General features: G+C 45.1%; 1 protein-coding gene across 1 annotated transcript in view; it reads left to right on the top strand.

Annotated features, from left to right (window-relative positions):
- Positions 1-21,719, top strand: part of MAN1A1 (mannosidase alpha class 1A member 1) — a 142,350-nt gene that overhangs the window by 100,307 nt on the left and 20,324 nt on the right. The window contains exons 6-7 of the mRNA XM_068162309.1: positions 13,914-14,037; positions 16,519-16,612. Coding sequence (XP_068018410.1) covers positions 13,914-14,037; positions 16,519-16,612 — 218 coding nt within the window. The remainder of the gene's footprint in view (positions 1-13,913; positions 14,038-16,518; positions 16,613-21,719) is intronic.

Genomic DNA, 21,719 nt, shown 5'->3' with positions numbered 1-21,719 from the left:
GACAGGTTGGACTTGATGACCTTTGAGGTCTTTTCCAACCTTATTGATTCTATGATTCCAAGTTTTAGGCTTAAATTTAGTTTGTCTTTAGTATTAAAAGGCATGGCAGAGAGGAAGGGAATATGTGTAAGTGATGTTTCACATGGACCCTTCCAACATTTGTAGCTCTCTTCCTTCCCAGGGAATGTCTTGCAATGTTGTTTTCCATTGGCTTCTCGGAACCAGCAGGGTTTGGAGTTCTCTGTGTGTTTTGGAGAGTGGTTTGAGGGTGGGTTTTGGAGCTGGAGGGGCTTTTTGTTGTTTGGTTTGGGGAGTTGTTTTTGTCTCTAACACTGAATTATACCAGTTGCTGCAGTAGGGCATTCTATTCTAATGCCGCCTTTTTACACCACCTGACATACTGCATGGGTGGCAGAGCTGTAGGCTTCCATTCATGTCTTTTTATTTCCTGTTATTTTCACTGCCCTTCAGGGACCTGATTAAGAGAAGTCTGTGCTGGTACTTATTATCTCTAGCCTCGCTCTGTTGTGTTGTATTCCCTCTTGCTTTTTTAGCTCTTGGAACTGATTAATTAAACCTTTAGTGCATAAAGTAATAGGAAACACAAACTGTTTAGTTAATTCATTAGTGTGTTGTGGGAGACATGTAGGTCTGTGCTCAGATAACTTTTTACCTGAAATCATCACATTAACAAGTGCAATTTCGGTTCAGTTTTAGATGGTGACACTGAAAATTACCTTTAAACACTTGACATGTCTCATAGTGACATTTCACACCTTGGCTACTAATTGTCTCTCCCTTTCTCACACTCCTCCATGCCATGTGCAGCCCATGTGAGCTTACTGCTCCCTTGATTTGCCACAGGCTGCCAGTTCCACAAGCTTTGCCCCTTTAGAGCAGCAGGAACGTGGGAAGTGTCACAAGGCAGACAGCCATAGGGAAAGGGTGGTACAAACCCTGCCAGCAAAGCCCTGAAGAAATTCAGCCTTTTTCCACAGAAAAGTGCTACAGGAATTGGATGTAAGTAAAGCAGTGCAACAGGCAGAATGGACTGGCAGGAATAAGATACTCTTAGAGTTAAGTATGTGTTGTTAGGTGCTGATGTTAAGAAAATGGGTATCAGATCACAGAAGTAGTATCCAGTAGTGTCTGGTGGGTTCTGGAGCCCACAGAGGAGAAGTTTTGGGTTTTATTCTCAGCAGCTGTCAGACTTCACTGCATACAGTGGAGCATGCTCTTCCTACAGGCAATTTCACTGGCCCCTGCTTATTCTCGACTGCTCTCCAGGGGTAGATGAGGTTGTCTCAAGGGAAAGTGCTTTTTGGATGGTCACCTTGAGGAAGATCAGCCCACTTGATAGCATCCCATGATTGCTGAGGGTTTTCACCTTTTGCCTGCAAATACAGTAAGGGAATAGTGAGTGTTCCAGGACAGGTGGCCCTATCTTTCTAAAGTTGGCATGGGAAGCAAAGGAGTTGACTTTTTTTTCCTCTCTTGCCCTGCCCCTTTACAGACAGGCATCTCTGTAACATTTGAATTGGAAAGTGCTGCATACATTGCCTTTGGAGGACCTGATGAACCTCATGGACTAGGGCAGAGATCTTGTTTTAAGATCTGTTCTTATTAGCATCTTTTTCAAGCTGTCAGGAGTTTCTCCCACGGTGGCTAGTCAGCTACAGTAATCTGACTTTGCCTGCTCTCATTTCCACCCAGTCCATGATGTGCACGTGCCTCTAATACAAATGGGTGCATCTCCAGTGCTGGCAGAACTGAAGTGGCCAGGAGATCAGCATATATTCATGCTGACACTGCATATGACTAGGCAAATAGACAAAATTCATGTACTCAAACAGCTCTTGAGGATGTACCTCTTCATTATCTCACTTGTTACAGTAAAAAAACTCCAGTTCTGTTCTGACAGTACAGCACAGAGTGTAAAGCTGAGTAACCACTTCTGTTGTTAGTCTTCATGCTGATGGTACTAATTCACTGTCTGCCTTGTCTTGCTAAATCAGCATCTTAGAAGTCCCCTCAACACCTGGTACCTGGCTGGCATCAGACAGCCTTCAAAGAGCTGAGCAGGAGCTGCCTGCTGGGCAGTGATGAGGCACAGGCAGTACTTAGACATTCGTTGTCATGGCTGAAAGACCAGCCAGCTGCTAGATCTGCCTAAAGGGTCCTGCTAACAAAGAGGAATGAAGCAGACATCAGAAACTGTCCCACAGGCTAGCTAGCTGATTTGTTTCTTTTTCTGCTGTCTCCAGCTGTCAAGACCCTGTGTGAGCGATGCTTGATGAGATTATAGTCATTTTCCTTTCACAGAAGAGGGATATTGTGGACAAGTCAGAGCTCCAGCAGGACTCTGTGTGCTTCGGTTGATGCTGTCTGGGGGCAGACAGGGACCACACAGGCCTACAGAAAGTCAATTGCCACTTAGTGGAAGTTGGACAGGAAGGTTTTTCTCACTTGCTGTTGAGGCTAGAAATGCACAGCTGCTGTGGCAGCCCTGTCATGAGTGACAGCCATATGACACTGCCCACAGGGAGCTGTCCTGGCAGCTCCTGCTGATAGATTTGGGTGGAGGAGCTGAATACTAACAGTGCATGCAACCATGGGCTTTCTGTGTTCCTACCTTCTTCTGGGAAATAAGGGGATGGATGACTTGCCAGGTGTGGGGAAAACAAAAAGGTGTTAAGTAATTTGGAAAAGTTAAATGAATAATCAATTCCAGTGCTTGCAGAGCCAAGCCCTTACACCGAGGTCCCACATGATGTGCTCTTGAGGGTGTGAGGTGAAGGAATTTAAAGCATAAATCAATCTGTTGAGCATATAATGTATGGCATAACAGTAGCAGAAACTTCAACAAGCCTTTCCTGTGGTTGGAGCTTTTTGTTAGAAAGAAAGAAAGAAAAACAAACCTCTAATGAAATAATTGAATTCTTCATCACAGTTTCATCATAAATTAAATCATAAACCATAGCTGATTAGCACTGTTAGTTAGCTACAGTGCTAAAAGGAGAAAGATGTAGCACAGGCAGGGAAGGGAACCTCTTCTGAGAAGCAGCAACAGCAGATCACCTTTTATCTTCCCTAGTTTGCTCTGTGGTATTTGATTTAGCATCACAAGGGGTTGAAACTAGATGATCGTTAAGGTCTCCTCTAACCTAAACCATTCTATGATCATATTTGAAAGGTCATGGAGAGCAGGAGAGAGGGCATCATCTCAATGCTCAAAAGCATATAAAGGGTTGGTGTCAAGAGTGTGGAGCCAGTCTTAATTTCACAGAATCACCAAGGTTGGAAGAGACCTCAAAGATCAAGTCCAACCTGTCACCACAGACCCCATAACTAAACCCTGGCACCAAGTGCCATGTCCAGTCCCCTCTTGAACACCTTCAGGGATGGTGACTCCACCACCTCTCTGGGCAGCCCATTCCAATGGCAAATAAGTAACAGGACAAGGAATAATGGGCACAAACTGGGACACAGAAGCTCCCTCTGAACGTGAGGGAAAACTTCCTTACTTTAAGGGTGCTGGAGCACTGGAACAGGCTGCCCAGAGAGGTTTTGGAGTCTCTTTCTCTGGGGATACTTAAAACATGTCTGGAGTCTCTCCTATGCGACCTACTCTGGGTGAGCCTGCTTTAGCAGGGGAGTTGGGCTGGATGATTACCAGAAGACCACTCCAACCCCTACCATTCTGTGATTCTCTTAGCAAACTGCTAGCAAGGGATGTGTCTAATGATCAGCCTTGGTTTCTGGAAGAAAAGCAGCCACCCCTCGTTTATTTCTGTGACACACTGACAAGTTATTTCATTCAGGGCAAAAGAAAAAAAATCATTCTTACTAAAGCACTTTCAGTTGTGGCAACCCTGAATAATGCAGGAAACATGAGATACTCTATGAAAATTATCTCTGCGTATCATCCTTGAGCACAGCCCTGTGAGGAGAGGCTGAGGGAGCTGGGATTGTTTAGCCTGGAGAAGAGGAGGCTCAGGGGTGACCTCACTGCCCTCTATAACTACCTGAAGGGAGGTTGTAGCCAGGTGGGGGTTGGTCTCTTCTCCCAGGCAACCAGCACCAGAACAAGAGGACACAGTCTCAAGCTGTGCCAGGGGAAGTTTAGGTTGGAGGTGAGGAGAAAGTTCTTCACCGAGCGAGTCGTTCATCATTGGAATGTGCTGCCCAGGGAGGTGGTGGAGTCACCATCCCTGGAGGTGTTGAAGAGGGGATTGGATGTGGCACTTGGTGCCATGGTTTAGTAGTCATGAGGTCTGTGGTGACAGGTTGAACTGGGTGATCCTTGAGGTCTCTTCCAACCTTAGTGATACTGTGATCCTTTTGGCTGTCACAGCGACTTCCTTAGCTAGGGGATCACAGTATGCAACTAGTATGCATGAAATGTTTCCCCCCCCCCCCCCCATTATTCTGTTACTTTTGTGTTGGGCTTGTGCCACAAAGTATATTTAGAATGCATTAATTGTTTCATTCTGAGTTTGCTCGTTTGCCTAGGAAATGCTGAAAGCAATTAAGCTTTATTTAGCTTTTGACGTATTTTTGTGCCATCCCTGGCTCTAGAGCAACTTAATCTTCTCAATGTATGTTGTTTTAAATGAATAATAGATACCCAGGGTGTAAATGAAAACCTGGCCCTTTGCTGACCTCTCATCATTTGTTCTAAGGAGACTTTGTCAACTTAATTAAATTAAAATATTAGTATGAAAGACTGGCAGTGACAGAGGAAAAACAGGCTGCTGGCTTTGGCGGTGCATAAACACTTTGTTAGGGACTCCGTGACTGGCAATTGTGTGTTTATACCAACTTTGTATCAAAGCAAGACATTTCTTTCGTGAAAAATAACCAGTTCTGCCCAAAATGGAATGTTCCCTGGGAGATTAAAATAGGGGAGAGAAAATAACCATCAACTGACATGGGTAACATCTAAGAGAGGGATTTTGGACATTAAAGCATTGTGTTAACTTGTTCGTTGTACTAACTCACAATATGTGCCACCATCCATGTAGTTTTGCCTGGCTAGATAAAGAGGGTTCATAGACTTTGAGATATACTTTTCATGTCATGGTACTGCAGGAAGTTTTTCCATAGGGCCACAAGGATAGTCAGAGGGCTGGAGCACCTCTCCTATGAGGACAGACTGAAGGAGTTGGGGCTGTTCAGTCTGCAGAACAGAAGGCTCTGAGGTCACCTTATTGTGGCCTTCCGGTATCTGAAGGGGGCCTATAAGAATGCTGGGGAAGGACTGCTCAGGATGTCAGGTAGTGATAGGACTAGGGGGAATGGAATGAAGCTGGAGGTGCGGAGATTCAGGCTGGATGTGAGGAGGAAGTTCTTCCCCATGAGAGTGGTGAAACCCTGGAATGGGTTGTCCAGGGAGGTGGTCAAGGCCCCGTCCCTGGAGGTGGTCGAGGCCCCGTCCCAGGCTGGATGAGGCTCTGGCCAGGCTGGTCTAGTGTGGGGTGTCCCTGCCCACGTCAGGGGGGTTGGAACTAGATGATGCTTGTGGTCCCTTCCAACCCTGACTGATGCTATGATCTATTTTTCTAGTTTAATCTGCCAAAAAAATTCTTCTGCACTGTTTTATAGCAGTGTCATATCAAAGTGGCCAGGACAGAAAAGCACTAGTAAAAATAACTTGGTAGCTGGTGGGGGGAGCAACATAGTTTATAAAGAAAGAATTCAAACCAGGGCATTATCAAGTGTTTATCTCCAGTCCTACTTTTTATTATATATATTAGCCTGTTAAGAGTTAAAACATTCATCTGATTGCTGTGAAGGTATTGGAACTCTTGAGGGGATTGGGCACCTGGCAGGGGGTAGCTGTAAGTGAGACTGGTCTCCTGGTTTTTTTTTCTGTAATGGGAGAGACTCCATCTTTAGCTTAATCTCTTCTGTGAAGTCATTTAATTCTGTTATCTCCCTGTACTGATTATCAAGGGAGCTCTGAGGAGCTTAGTTACTGTGAACAGTCTTTGTGGAGCATTTCCCCATCTCAGTCAGGCAGCTATGCCTGCTATGTGGTGTCTGTGTGCTGAGGTAACCACTCCGGGGTATGAGCTGTGTAGCCCAGCTGCATGTGGTCATAACCTGAAGGCTAAAACATGGGAAAGCAATCATGCCATGCTTTCAGAAATGTCTGAGGACAGCAGGCTTCCTCTGGGGGGGGAAAGCAGGGGATGATGTTTTCTCTCCTAAGAAGCTAATAATTTGCCTGCATTTCCATTTGTGAGGTGTGTCCTGGTGAGCTGGGAGGGAGGAGGAGGAAGAGGTTGCAGAAAAGCTTGCCTGGCCTTTGCATCACCCTCCCCCTTTTGCTTGATCTCTGTTTGGGAAGGTCTCTCTCCCTCCTGGTGCTGGAGAGGAGTCACAAAGCAAGGCAAATGAGCCAGGGCCTGCAGGTTAGGCAGGGAGGAGAGTTGATGGGGTGCTTGGTGCCATGGGTTAGTTGTTTAGGTGGGTTGGATTGGTTGATGGGTTGGACGCGATGATCTTGAAGGTCTCTTCCAACCTGGTTTATTCTATTCTATTAGAAAAAGATTAAGCCCAGCCATTTCCAGTCATAAATTGTGTTCTCCAGCAGATCCTCTTGCCCTCTCAGCACTTCTGGAAACACCAGGAACAACCTGCATGCTCCTCAAGAGACATGACTCTGAATTTAAATGGACCCCGCACGGTGCCATGTTCCCATTTCTTTGTGGTAGCATTTTGCATTTTCCCTCACCATCACAGCTGGGGCAGCTTTCTCTGCAAAAACCAATCAGCATAAGGCAAGTCAGAGGAGGCTATAGGGAGTTACTCTGTTTTATTGTAAAACTTTTCACAGCAGTGGCTCTTGGACACCGTGTTGCTGCTGCTGGATCTTTCTTCCTGGCCTGTCACCTTTTGCTGGCACTGTCTGCAGGAAGGTACTGACTGGTAGGCTGTGCTTTTGCATTAAATATTGAAGTCCTGAAGCCTTGCTTTGCCTCCAACTGGTGGAGTTGTCCTGGCACCCTCCAGGAAACATTGGGGGATGATAAACTGTCTGTAGGGACCGAAAGAGTTGTGCTGACTGATGGCAAGACTTTTGATTTGAGAAGTGCTTTGACCCTTTGAAGTACTTGTGCAGCTTCCCTGAGGATTGGCTGTTCCTGTCAGTTGAAACTTAGCTGCTGCTTTATATATGCTGAGGACATCATGTAATTTTCCTAAAGCCTTGTAAATAGTGTTGTGCCTCTGGATTTCAGTCACTTAAACCCACCCCCAAACTTTTGACTATGTGTATTTCCTCCATGGTTCCCTTTCCTGGTACATTCTGTGTGTTTTAGAAGAGAAGGCTCCCAGGTGACCTCATTGTGGCCTTCCAGTATCTGAAGGGGGCCTACAGGAAGGCTGGGGAGGGACTTCTCAGGATCCCAGGTAGTGATAGGACTAGGGGGAATGGAATGAAGCTGGAGGTGGGGAGATTCAGGCTAGATATGAGGAGGAGGTTCTTCCCCATGAGAGTGGTGAAGCCCTGGAATGGGTTGTCCAGGGAGGTGGTTGAGGCTCCATCCCTGGGGGTGTTTAAGCCCAGGCTGGATGAGGCTCTGGCCAGCCTGCTCTAGTGTGGGGTGTCCCTGCCCATGGCAGGGGGGTTGGAACTAGATGATCCTTGTGGTCCCTTCCAACCCTGAATGATACTATGATGATCTCATACTTCATATTCCTATGTGCAGAAGGACCAGAAGCAGGCTGCTGGAAAAATACTGAGCTGATTTACCAGCAGCCTGAGGCTCATATTTCCTGAGCATGAATGGCAGTAGAATTATAAACACTGTGCTTCAGATTCTGTGGCGCTCAGTATTAATAACAAAGTTCATGAAATAAATGGACAATAATGACAAAACAGTGATAGTCCTGCTTTAATGTGCTTTCCTGATCCTCAGCTTCACTTCACATTTCACTCAATTGCATCATACTAATTAGAACAGTAGTTATAAATCATTTAGAAGTAAGTTCTAAAGTTCTATTAATGTTTTACAGGAGTTTTTGTGTGCGTGTGTTAAGTCATATAAACAACATGATTCTATAGACAGTTGTTTGAGATACATTAAAGTAGTGCCTCATAAACTGAATGATACTATGATACTATGAAATACTTTCAGTGCTGGTCTGGAACTTCAAGTTTAAGCAGTGTGGCTTCTCTTTCCTGAAGTGTACAAAAGGAGTTTTGTGTTTGCCTCTGGTGTCAGTATATGACTGACACATAGTACAGGTTGTAATGGATGTCCACATAGTAAAATATGAAAATACAGTGGCCAAGGAAATTACAGAAAGGAAGCAAGGTGAAGGAATGCATCTAGTAGAAAGAGTGAGTGTCATACCTGAGTCCTTTTCACAGTATGACTAAGGTTGGAAGAGACCTCGAGGATCATTGAGTCCAGCCTGTCACCACAGACCCCATGACTAGACCATGGCACTAAGTGCCACATCCAATCCCCTCTTGAACACCTCCAGGGACTGTGACTCCACCACCTCCCTGGACAGCACATTCCAATGACGAACAACTCTCTCTGGGAAGAACTTTCTCCTCACCTCGAGTCTAAACCTCCCCTGGCACAACTTGAGACTGTGTCCCCTTGTTCTGCTGCTGGTTGCCTGGGAGAAGAGACCAACCCCTTCCTGGCTACAACCACCTTTCAGGTAGTTGTAGAGGGCAATGAGGTCACCCCTGAGCCTCCTCTTCTCCAGGCTAAACAATCCCAGCTCCCTCAGCCTCTCCTCACAGGGCTGTGCTCAAGGCCTCTCCCCAGCCTTGTTGCCCTTCTCTGGACACGTTCAAGTGTTTCGATGTCCTTCTTAAACTGAGGGGCCCAGAACTGGACACAGGACTCAAGGTGTGGCCTAACCAAAGCAGAGTACAGGGGCACAATGACTTCCCTGCTCCTGCTGGCCACACTATTCCTAATGCAGGCCAGGATGCCATTGGCCCTCTTGGCCACCAGGGCACATTGCTGGCTCATGTTCAGGTGGCTATCAATCAACACCCCCAGGTCCCTCTCTGTTTGGGAGCTCTCCAGCCACTCTGACCCCAGCCTGTAGCTCTGCATGGGGTTGCCTGCTGTCCTTTAGCAGTGGTGGTCTGCATCTATCTCCTTCAGGAGAGTGCATTTGTCAGCTTACAAGGCATTTGGGACATAAAACCATTTTGGAAGAATAACTGAGCAAAAATAAGCTACAAAAGGTTTTCAGTGCTTTACACATTTTGCTGTGGTTGAGCTTTGTGCAGCTCACAAACCGAGCTGTAAGCCAGCTTTTGAAAATCCCCCAAATGCCCTGGTCATTCCCCAGGTTCGGATTGCTGCTGTGGTTTCTTGACCTGAGTAATGGGTTCTCCTGGAAAAAAAAACATAAGAACTTACAGTGTTAAATGTAGCTTTACAGAAACTTGGAGTAGAAATAACACCTTCCACTAGAGCCCCAGGCCTGCATCCCAAGGCTTCAAGAAGACAGCCCATAACTTCATAACTGAAGAGTAAGTAGACACCCAGCATTGACTTTATGGCTGAAGAGTAAATAGGTACTTAATAGTGACTTCCTTTGGAGAATTTCTTGGCCACCCTGATAATATTGGTGGAGAGCTTGAAAAATGTCTGAGCTGGGAACAAAATCAGCGTTTTACTGTACTTGATTATTGAGATCTACTGAGCTTTTACATTTATTTATGGCATGTTAATTTCTAGAGCACCTCAAGTCCATGTACTCATTGTTGGTGAGCCTTTCTTCACTTCACCCTCCATCTATTCAGGTTCTCTCTTGTTTAAAGATTTGTTCTGTTTAAGAATATACAATATTTAGTTTGGGGTTTCTTGTGGGGTGGGAAAAGAGGATCCTCATCAATTTCATAGTATCATAGTTTCATTCAGGGTTGGAAGGGACCACAAGCATCATCTAGTTCCAACCCCCCTGCCATGGGCAGCGACACCCCACACTGGATCAGGCTGGCCAGAGCCTCATCTAGCCTGGTCTTAAACACCTCCAGGGACGGGGCCTCAACCACCTCCCTGGACAACCCATTCCAGGGTTTCACCACTCTCATGGTGAGGAACCTCCTCCTCACATCCAGCCTGAATCTCCCCCCCCCCTCCAGCTTCATTCCATTTCCCCCTACTCCTCTCACTACCTGAGATCCTAAGAAGTCCTTCCCCAGCCTTCCTGTAGGGCCCCTTCAGATACTTGAAGGCCACAATGAGGTCACCTCGGAGCCTCCTCTTTATTTTTAAGCCAAGAGCTAGTTGAATAAAAGCCAAAGCCTACTCTCCCTGGTTAAAAAGAATCAGAATATGAAACATGTCTCATTCTGTATGCTGAGAGCTTTGTTGAGCATCTCCTGGGGTCTAGTCGTGTCTCTTCAGGAGCTGTCTGCATAGCTGTGCACACTTAACTGTCACCTTAAAATGAGGAGAGAGTTGGATGCAACCAAAAAAATGCTGTAGCTGCTCCAGTGAGCATGAAGGAATATGGAAAAGCTACCTGTTGTGTTGCTCCAAAAGATGAAATATGACAGCAAGGAAAAATAAGGGCTCTGAATTGCTATTCTCCGGTTCCACCACTTGTTGAAATGAGCTGAGCAGCTTTGTCTTAGAGCACCCACCTGACACTAAACCAGCAGTTAGCCACAGTCTTTTTGAGATTTGCCAGAAACATGTTGATGCTTTTATTTTATTCCTAACCTGATGTCCCAACTGAAACCACTACAAGCTGCACTGAATAGTATCCAGGTGCAGCTTAGGTGTTTCTTCCTACTTCTCATGCGTTAAGAGTAAAGAATGTAAGTTGATAGTTTCCAAACCATCTTAATCAAGAAGGATCATCCACTCGTGGTAAAACATATTGCTGCATGCAGATAACTCCTCAACAGGCATGCCTGGGAATTTTTCTGATTAACAAAATGCAGTACATCAAAAAGTTCTGACAGGTTGTGTTGCTCTCAGCAGATGTTTCGGTGGAGCACAATGTGGGGGGACTTAATGACATCTTCTGCTAAGTGTGGCTTCACTGAGAGAGTCATTGGTCATTGGAATGTGCTGCCCAGGGAGGTGGTGGAGTCTCCATCCCTGGAGGTGTTCAAGAGGGGATTGGACGTGGCACTTGGTGCCATGGTCTAGTTGTGAGGTCTGTGGTGACAGGTTGGACTCGATGATCCTCGAGGTCTCTTCCAACCTTGGTGATACTGTGACACTGTGGCTGATGCCTTGCTGCAGGAACAGCTCTGTTTCCACTTCTTTTTTCTCCCAGAAATATAATAGAAAGAACAAAGGGGCTGCTTCCAACTGTGCCCTAACATGGTAGCTTTTCAAAACCTTGAAATACTTCATTTGGGGTTTTGGGGCAAGTTTTTTTTTTTTACCAGCTGTGTGTTAAGTCACGTGTTTTAGTCTGGGTAATTGGGAAATGAGATAAAATGACTTCATCTAGAAGTCAGTAGCCTGTGCAGGAATTTGGCCTCTACAATGATTACAAATGTTTCTCTCCTTTGGAGGAATCAATCTGCAATGACCTGCGTCAGAGGACTTCCATGAGTGCCAGTCACTTGCACCTTTATGGTCAGCTAGGGGAGCCTGATCTGATGATCTTTTTGCTTTTGCTCTACAAAGTTCTCCCTCCAGTCAACACTCAGATAAACTGAGTCACTTCATTGCTTTGTGGCCCAGGAAAAAGAAAACCTATAGCATAGCTAGGAGGAGTGTTTGACACATGCTATGTCACTTCAGAAACAGGACAATCTGAGCCTCCCTATCAATAGGTAATACGCTGGGTTTATTTTTGGTAGCACTCAAGTGAGTTCCAGCAGTGCCGTCAGCTCAAGGCCAGGCAGTCAAAGGTGTCACACAGTATAAGGATGTGACATTTAAGTAGAACACAAAGGTGCTCTTTATCTTCAGCCTTTACTCTGCTGTTAAAGTTTAATGACATGTTTTTAGGTGGTTGTGTGTGGCAGAAACCTCGACATAACCTGTTCCTATAGCTAGTAGGGAAATGAATGGAATCTTAATTTCATTGTGTTGGTTGAACCTCAGCTACAGTACTTGACCTTTTGAAGAAGAAATTTTAGTGCAACTGAGGACTTCCACCATGAACTGCAGATGAAGTTCCTTGCTTTGTTTTGTTGTTTTGGGTTTTTTTTAACAATCATAGAATCGCAGAATCAGTCAGGGTTGGAAGGGACCACAAGGATCATCTAGTTCCAACCCCCCTGCCATGGGCAGGGACACCCCACACTAGATCAGGCTGGCCAGAGCTTCATGTCACGTTTCACCTGGGGAAGAATGTCTGAGTTTCATGTTTGTGCAAGTGCAGTTTGGCTGCTTATGTGTAGTGGTTTGAGCCTTAACGGGGAGTTAAAAGCCCAAATGGGGAAAAGGCTGACAATCTCTTCCCCACTCCCTCCCCTCCACCTCCTTCCTCCAAACAGAGAGGGAAAGAAAGAAAAAAAAGGGGTAAGGAGCAAATCCACTAAACAACAATCTGGAGTTGGCTTGGAAGTAGAGAGGTAAAGAATTTTTCTTTAAATATATATGACAATAACAGGAAAACGTTCACAAGGGCAAGGAACAAGAGTGGATGGGAGTGGGACAGAAAAGAACAATACAAAACCAGTCTTTCTCTGAGGAGGCGCAGAGGCAGCAGGGAAAAGGATCAGGTCCGGCCACGTGGCTGAGGAGCAGGAGGGCAGCTGCAGTAGCTCTCATCCAGCAGAGGCAGGAGCCAAAAGGAGATCCCACAGCTATGATGTCCTGCATTTTATACCCTAGCTGGGCAGGGAGGGGGGAGTGGAACAGACTCAGCTTTGCCAGGGGGAAACGCCCTGCAGGGAGGGTAAAGTACCCGCAAGCCCTCTACCCTGCTTTGTTTTTCTGCTTTCAGAAAAGGGTGTTAACCCACCACATCATGTGTAAAAGTAAAATGAATGTTCTGGTTTCCATATATATATGGGGGGGGGGGGAGGCTATGCTGTTTACAGCTTGAAAACAAAGACGACATTCCAGTACCTGATCAGTGTGTTTGTGTCAAAGATTCATGATGATAATATGCTGGTCTAGTATCTCCTGATTCACTTTCGTGCTCCAGAAAGTTGGAGAGCTTTGCTTTGATTTCAGGGGGTTTGCTGAATATTGCTGCTGGAGGTTTCAAGGGAAACTCCCCTAGCTTTATCTAATAAAAGTTTAGCAGATTTTTCATCCTGCATCTCAACCAGCATTAGTTTTCTAGTGGGCATTTATCAATAAATGTGCTTTTTCCTACTCTCAGCCAGAGCCTGAGATTAATTTTGCTGTGAAATATCTTTAGGTCTTAATTAAAACTGAAGTTACTGATCCTGGTAAGTGTGCCTGGACAGACAATGCCTACATATCCTACTTTATTTAATTCTCAGGTGTTAAGAAGGATTTAGTGCCTACAGTTCTTTCAACTTAAAGCCTGTGCTGTATATATGCAGTGTTTCAAGTTAAACCAATTGCACTATAGAAGGAATAATTAGACTGTAAGAGTGCTGTGTTAAATACAGGGAAAATAGCGGACATATGAGAATGTTTTCCCCTACTCAGTGGGCTTTGTAATGTCTTTAAATGTGGTATGGTACAGTGAAACTCTGCCAGAGTGATACATGTGATGGAGCTGTTCCTGTGCTAAAGGACAGGCTTGTTGCAAGGTGCAATTTTTAAGCCAAAGCAGCAGTGGCCCCAAGTAACTTGAGGTCCTGTGGTCAAGTCATAGATGGCTGCCACAGCCTGATTTCTTATGCCGATATTAAGAACGTTTTCATTATCTTTTCTTGATAACAGTGCATCTACTACCTCCTACATTTTATTAGCAGTGCCTTCTAGATGCTCATGGTTGTTTTTTCTTCTGTATTTCTCTTCCCACCCCTGCAGTGGCATCGGTCGGAACTGGCCGTGGGCCTCTGGCGGCAGCAGCATCTTGGCAGAATTTGGGACTTTGCATCTGGAGTTCGTTCATTTGAGTCACCTCTCTGGAAACCCTGTCTTTGCTGAAAAGGTTAGATGGCTCAGTCAAAATGGTGGTGTAAGAGACAAATCACCTCTTGGGAGACTAGTATCTCTGGGGAGTCATTTGGATTTTCCTCAGCACTATTTGTCACAGGACGCAGATAATTTCGAGGTGATTCCCTAATCACCTTGGTGTGGGTTTGTATTACGAAGTCCAAAGTCTGTTCCAAAGGCATTGTGATACAACTACTCCTCCCAGGCAACCAGCACCAGAACAAGAGGACACAGTCTCAAGCTGCGCCAGGGTAGGTTCAGACTGGATGTTAGGAGGAAATTCTACACAGAGAGAGTGGTTGCCCACTGGAATGGGCTGCCCAGGGCGGTGGTGGAGTCACCATCATTGGAGGTGTTTAGGAGGAGACTTGATAGGGTGCTTGGGGCCATGGTTGAGTTGATTAGATGGTGTTGGATGATAGGTTGGATCTTGAAGGTCTCTTCCAACCTGGTTAATTCTATTCTGTTCTGTGATACTTACCCAGCCCCATAAACCCTGTAATTTCTGTTTATGCTCTAAATTAGTATCCCATTAAACAGTCAGACCATAGAGTTTTCCTCAGTGCTTCTCCAAATGTGGTGGAAACAATAATTGACAGTATGTTGGGGATCCTCTGTGATGGCCATGCAAAGCAAAGCGCCACAGCTACCCTGTGTGGTTTCAGCCAGTTTCATCTCAGAAATGCTGGATAATGTCAGTGCTGTCAGTGAGGTTAGAAAGCCCTTCCCTTGCACTGACCTTTAAGAAATACTTCTTGAACGTTCTTTTGGGGGTCAGCTGAAAAAGCAGAAAGTCAACTTTTGACCAAGTAGTTGTTGTGCTCAGTGACTCTTCCCAGGTTGGATAACAGCTTCTGGGTACTTTTTATTATGCGAGTCATGGAAAGCAACTCCTCTTCTCCCTCCCTCAATTCCCACCTAAGCAATTTTGCTTGGCTTTTTGATGTGTAGCCAGGGAGTCCTATTCTTTATAATGCACTGGATCATTTATCTTCATTTCTCTTATCTTCCTCATTTAAACTTCCACTTGATTTAATTGTGTATTCGGACTACAAGTGCCCCACGTTAGCTCAAACTTAGATGATCTGTTGTTAATCTCATTAATACTGATACTCCAGATGTTTAGCAGTGAATTTAAGACCAGTGGTCAAATCTCAGATGAATGGAAGTTGGACCAAACCTTAAGGACCAAGTCACTTTGCTGCAACAGTATTGGCAGCACTGGGATAAATTCTGTGAAACACATGCCTAGTGGTTTTAATGTGTTCAGGGGTGAACTTGAAGGCAATTTCTCTTGAACAAATCTAAACTGGAGGTGGGGAAACAAACTTACTGGGTAACTCAGTTATTTTGGACATGTGTGGTAATTTAATGTATAGCCTCTGCTGTATTCAGAGACCATCCAAGTGTGATAAAAGTGCACAAGTTAAAAATCCTAGCCTATGGTTCTCTCCCAAAGTGACATCGAGCTATAGCTGCAAGAAATCTGTTCATGTAAGCTGCTCTTCAAACCCTCTTGAGGTTGTGATTCCACAGCCCTCCAAGGCAAGCCATTCCAGGGCTGCTATGCTTGATAAAGAACAAGAAACAGTGAAGTAAGCTTTGCCTGGAAGTCCTCATGGAAGAATTCATTAAATGTGGTCTAGGACTCATTGCAGTCTGCATTTGGGTGATGGCTGTGAGCAGTGCAGTGTCGGGATGCAGAAGGCAGTTTGTGTACCCCAGCAGAGATCCTTCTGTGGCTTGGTGTGAGCTAATTTATCTCTGCAGCTAATTGACTTGTTCTCTAGGCATTCAAGGTGGTGTAATGAAACTGTCAGTATCTTGTTATGATTTCTGGTCTGTGGTGCTGTCTTTGTTGTCCCAAGTTGCTATGTTGGCATTGGATTGTGCTGCTGAATGACTCCAGCTGCAGCACATCTGGACCGAGCCTCTCATTTGTAGCAGGCTCCTTGACAGTGCTGGCAGGTGCATGGGCTCCTGGCAGGCAAGCTGCTTGTATGAAGCTCTCCTTTCCAGGCAGCAATGCTTTACAATTCACTTCTGCATCTGAACTAGGTGATTGGCTTAGTGTTGAATGCTACTTCTGATTTGATGATATGAGGAGTATAATGCTGAAGTAGCTGAGTTTAGTTAATGCAACTCATCCCCATGAGTTTCAGCATCATCTGGAGGGGCAAGATACTCCATGTGGCAAGTCCTGAACTTTAGAGCTCGTTTCTGTTGAGATGTTTCATTACTGACACTTGGCACAGATCCTCTGGAGCTCCTGAGGAGCTTGTTTGTGTGGTGATAGCAGCTTAGAGGATCTTTGTTAATTGTAACGTGGTTGCACAGAGGTATTCAGGTTTATGTGTTGAATAAGAGGATTCTTTTATTTTTTAGGGATATTTACACTTTTTGGTTTATGTACTGATCCTGTTTTATCTGAGGGAGAGAATGGCTCAGTGCTCTGTCTCTTGTGCCCTTCCAATAGGTGATGAACATTCGGAAAGTTCTAACTCGACTGGATAAGCCAGAAGGCCTCTACCCCAACTACCTGAATCCCAGCAGTGGCCAATGGGGCCAGCGTAAGTAGATCACTTCTTTGGTGCTGTGAGCTATCCATCAGTCTGCTCTTTGCAGTTATTGACTTCTTTCAGTCACTGTTGTCTGGGCTTTGGCTATGTAGGACTTCTACAAAGTGTAAAACCTCACGTTATATCTGAGGCTCTATACCATGTAAGAAATAGTACAAATATGAAGATGATAACCCAAATATGAAGATAAGAACCCAAATATGAAGATAAGATCCCCTACTTGCTGTAGCTTAATGTGCTTTCCTCTGATGTTCCAGTATGGTTTGTGCAAGCAGGGGAATGTCTGAATATGTATCATTTTGGGAAGGAATTTGTAGACTACAAAAGACTTTTATTCAGAAATCTCAAGTGCTCTCTGAAGCAGCTGTTTAAGGAAACATTATCAGCTTGCCTGAATCAAATTCCATATTTTTAGTGTGGTGTGGCTCCACTGAAGATAAAAAAAAATCAAAATAAGTCTTTCAAGTTACTGCCAGCTGTGATTTCTGTTGAAGTTTCATGGGGGCAACTGAGGATACAAACTAAACAGGACTGTGTCATGGCATAAATCCCCATGGAACCATTGTTGGAGACACCAAAGTGGGAAGGGAAAGAGCATTAAAAGAGTTTGATGTATGTGAACTTCTTAGCCTCTTCCTGATGACCAAACCTTTTCTGTTTGTATATTTGCCTTCTCCAACCTCCAGAACGTGTTCAAAGCCAGCAGAGTGTGCACAATCACAGTTCTTGAGACCTTGCTTCTTGTTTTCACTTTTCCTCATTAGGTGCAGGCTCCCAGCACACGTGACTCATTGCTCTTGTATTTTTTCCCTCCCTACATTACTGAAAGAAGACAATCACAGGGTACTGTCTTGGTCTGAAAAGACCAAGATAGTCCTGTAGACTCTCAGGCAATGCAAGAGAGGGAAAGCTTCTGGAGAAGTGTTTGAATGTAATAGTTTGATTAGGATGCAGCTAAGGTGGGAGTGAAGCTCTGGAGTTCTTGTGGGACTGGCCATAGTCTGGATAGATCAGATCATTTTCACAAAAGCAAAGAACAAGTGTTCTTTTGAATAAAACCTATTTTTAAATGCTTTGTGTCACACTCCCAGTTAAAAAGATGTCCAAAAAGGTGGGGCTGTTCAGTTGTATTGTCCCATCAATGCTAAGGCCATTTCCCCTTTGTGAATTGGAAGTGTGCCCATCAGTTTAGAAAGCTCTCTAGTCATCTGATCTCTGAGGCTTCCTTCGGGTCATGGTGCTACAAGGTCTGTGTCAGCTCAGCTTGAATAACCATTGACTGCTGCTGACATGGTGGTCTGAACTCTAGCATATGTATACAGACCTCAGATGTGTGCCCTCTTGATACCCGTGTGAGCTTAGCACGGCTTTGTAAAGCATTGAACCCTCCCACTGGAAGCGTTTGGTTTGAAGGCCACCTGGGTATCTGTGAGATAGGTCCAGTTACCTCCTTTCATAGCCTCAGTTAGCCACAGAAACTCAGCTTTTTGGTGAACTGCATTGAAGGCAGCTTCTTCTAGGGGCTGACACCATGAATGGCTCTGCCTTACTTATTTTCAAGCAGTCAAATGCTTACTCTCCCTTATGGTCTTGGCCATTTCCTTATTGTTAATATAATTGTGTTGTATACTCTTCCTTCACATTAAATGCCAGGGTTTTGTGAGTGTGCACACAAAAACTTACAGCTTCAACCAGCTTTGTTTTCCTACAGCATGTAGTGTTGCCAAAGAACAGTCTTCCTCTCTGGAGATATTTAAACTTGCCTGGATGCCATTCCTGTGTGATCTGGTGTAGGTGATCCTGCTCTGGCAGGGGGGTTGGACTGGATGATTTTTCGAGGTCCCTTCCAGCCCCTGTGAAATCCTTTCCTGCACAGATGGACACAGAGGTTGATGCAGGTCAGCCCCTAGCATACTGAAGCAGCACAACAAATTCAATCTTGTTGCATCTTCCAACTCCATTCCCTTCATTTGCAGCCACTGGTTTTTATTTATTCCCCCACCACCACCACCATGGTAGTAAATCAGCTTGGGAGAAGTCTTACTTGAGATTGCCTTTCTAGGCTGTTTTCAGTTGATTACAACAGGAAGAAAAGAAAAGTAAAGCGAAGCCCTAGGCTCTTAATTGGTACAAGACAGAGGTATTCTCTCTCACACGTGGTGTGGAGAGGGAAGAATAGTTTGTGAGGATTGCTTCTCTTAGCAATGCTGTAGCTGTGAAGGACGCTGCTGGATGGCTGCCATTGTTCCTGTAAATTCATTTAGCCCTTGTTATTTTGACAGTAAACTGACAGTGATTTGCTGCAGCGTGCGTCAATTGGATTTGTCTGCTGCAATAATGTATATAATAACAGGGCTTATTATTGATGAAACCCTGCTTGTGCTATTTGGTTTGCAAATGTCAGAGGTTTCTATGGTAATTTATTTAGGAAACCATAAAGGTCATTTAAATGCTGCTGTTCAAAGATCAGCCTTCCATCACAGAAAATGTTCTCTCTCTCTTTTATTCTTCTTAAGAAGCTTCTTTTCCTTTTGGATCCTGAACATTTAATTAGGTAAAAGGTGTAGTGCTTCCAGAAATTCCATATATCCTGTTCAAAAGTGGAAATGGGGTGGGGAGAGAAGCCCTTTATCACCCAGGAGTACTGTGTCCAGTTCTGGGCCCCTCAGTTTGGGAAGGATGTTGACTTGCTGGAATGAGTCCAGAGAAGGGCAGCAAAGTTGGTGAGGGGCTTGGAACACAAGCCCTATGAGGAGAGACTGAGGGAGCTGGGGCTGCTTAGCCCTGGAGAGGAGGAGACTCAGGGGTGACCTTATTGCTCTCTACAACTACCTGAAGGGAAGTTGTAGACAGGTGCATGTTGGTCTCTTCTCCCAGGCAGCCAGTACCAGAACAAGAGGACACAGTCTCAGGCTGCACCAGGCGAGGTTTAGGTTGGATGTTAGGAAGAAGTTCTATACAGAGAGAGTGATTGCCCATTGGAATGGGCTGTCCAGGGAGGTGGTGGAGTCACCATCACTGGAGGTGTTCAGGAGGAGACTTGATGGGGTGCTTGGTGCCATGGGTTAGTTGTTTAGGTGGGCTGGATTAGTTGATGGGTTGGATGCGATGATCTTGAAGGTCTCTTCCAACCTGGTTGATGATGATGATTATTTGCTAGGCAGAGGGACAGGATGTGTTTGGAAAACTGAAGTATTCCACAGGGTTGTGGAGTTAAAAAACTGTTGATGCAGTTTGGCTGGGGGAAAAAAGTGTGTTTTCTACATTTGCATGGCTTTGCAACCTATTCAGAATGCAGAAGGAGGCTTTCCATGATGAGAAGGTATTGAACAGTTTAAAAATAAATTCTCTGTGTTCTTCTTTTGAACTCCACCAACAAAGCCCTAACTTTGAAGCTAAGATCAGAGTTAGGTGTTGGGGAGTGGGAGCTCTGTACCACTAACCCCCTGCATCTCACTTCACAAGGCTGCATTACCCCAGGTGTCTTTTGCTTTTTCTCTCATGTGCACAGTTTTGTGGTGTGTGGTTATGTTCTTTTTCCTTCAGTTGTAGACTTACTGCATGATATATGCAACCACATCTCTGTCCTGGGTGTCTCAGGTGAAATTAGCAGACCCTTCCTCACTGTAAAATGGACAGTTACAAATGAGTAGCCCTGATAAAGCACTTCAGAATCCTTTCACTGAAGAGTGGATAAATGCCAAATCCCTTAATATTACCAGGCAGCACCAAACTGAAAAAGAAAACCTCCAGCTAAGGTTCTCAGTTGAATGGAACCTAAAGAAATACTTTACATTATATATATATATATAATCAGGAGAAGTGTGGCTAGCAGGTTGACGGAGGTGATCCTCCCCCTCTACTCAGCCCTGGTGAGACCCCACCTGGAGTACTGTGTCCAGTTCTGGAGCCCCTATTACAAGAGGGATGTGGAGGTGCTGGAACGTGTCCAGAGAAGGGCCACAAGGATGATCAGAGGGCTGGAGCACCTCTCCTATGAGGACAGACTGAAGGAGTTGGGGCTGTTCAGTCTGGAGAAGAGAAGGCTCCGAGGTGACCTCATTGTGGCCTTCCAGTATCTGAAGGGGGCTACAAGAAGGCTGGGGAGGGACTTCTCAGGATCTCAGGTAGTGATAGGACTAAGGGGAATGGAATGAAGCTGGAGGTGGGGAGATTCAGGCTGGATGTGAGGAGGAGGTTCTTCGCCATGAGAGTGGTGAAGCCCTGGAATGGGTTGTCCAGGGAGGTGGTTGAGGCCCCGTCCCTGGGGGTGTTTAAGACCAGGCTGGCTGAGGCTCTGGCCAGCCTGACCTAGTGTGGGGTGTCCCTGCCCATGGCAGGGGGGTTGGAACTAGATGATCCTTGTGGTCCCTTCCAACCCTGACTGATACTATGATACTATGATATATAGTTGTAGTATTTCATGGGAGCTGTGCTGAAATCATGGTTGCTCATTATGCTTTCACCTAGAATCTTTTCTCTTCCTGGACAGCAGGTGAGTACAAGTTCACCTCAGTGGTGCAACTGGCATGGAACAGTCTGACTTGTGCTAGCGTTTCAGGGCCACATCTTGAATGGGTAGAGCTGAATAATCACAGCATCTGTAGCTCAAATCACTTCACACTGTAAGCATCAGGCAAAACCAAGCAGTGTGAGAGCAATAACCCTCTGTAGATGTGGCAAAGTCTTTTTGTGCCTTCCAGAACCGCTCCTGAGTTCCGAGAGCAGCCAGATGTTCCAGAATGTAGGATTCTTTTTAAGCATATGGGTGTGCATTTGGAAATACCATTAAATAACCTGAAATTCAGCTCTGCAGTAAGCAGCTAAAACATTTTGTCTCTTTTTATGAAGTGACTTAAATGGAACAGTAGTGAATAATGGAGCAAATAAAAACAATGCCTGCATGTTAAGAGAGCAAAAAGCCTTTATCAAATTAGAGAGCACTCTCTGCTTGTTTTTTTGCCTTGGTTTCAGATTATAAAAGAACTTGGATGAACACATTTTCTTGTGGGCTAGACTGCATGAATTAGATATTAAACATATAAATCCTGACTTCTTTGCCATGAACTCCTGTGGCATTTGTGGATATTAAATGCAC

This window comes from Melanerpes formicivorus, unplaced genomic scaffold, assembly GCF_026170545.1.
Source record: "Melanerpes formicivorus ecotype bairdi unplaced genomic scaffold, bMelFor1.0.p_v2 SCAF_63, whole genome shotgun sequence".
Taxonomy (NCBI): Eukaryota; Metazoa; Chordata; class Aves; order Piciformes; family Picidae; genus Melanerpes; species Melanerpes formicivorus.
Note: the sequence above shows the minus strand (reverse complement) of the source record. Positions and strands in the feature narration are given on the sequence as shown.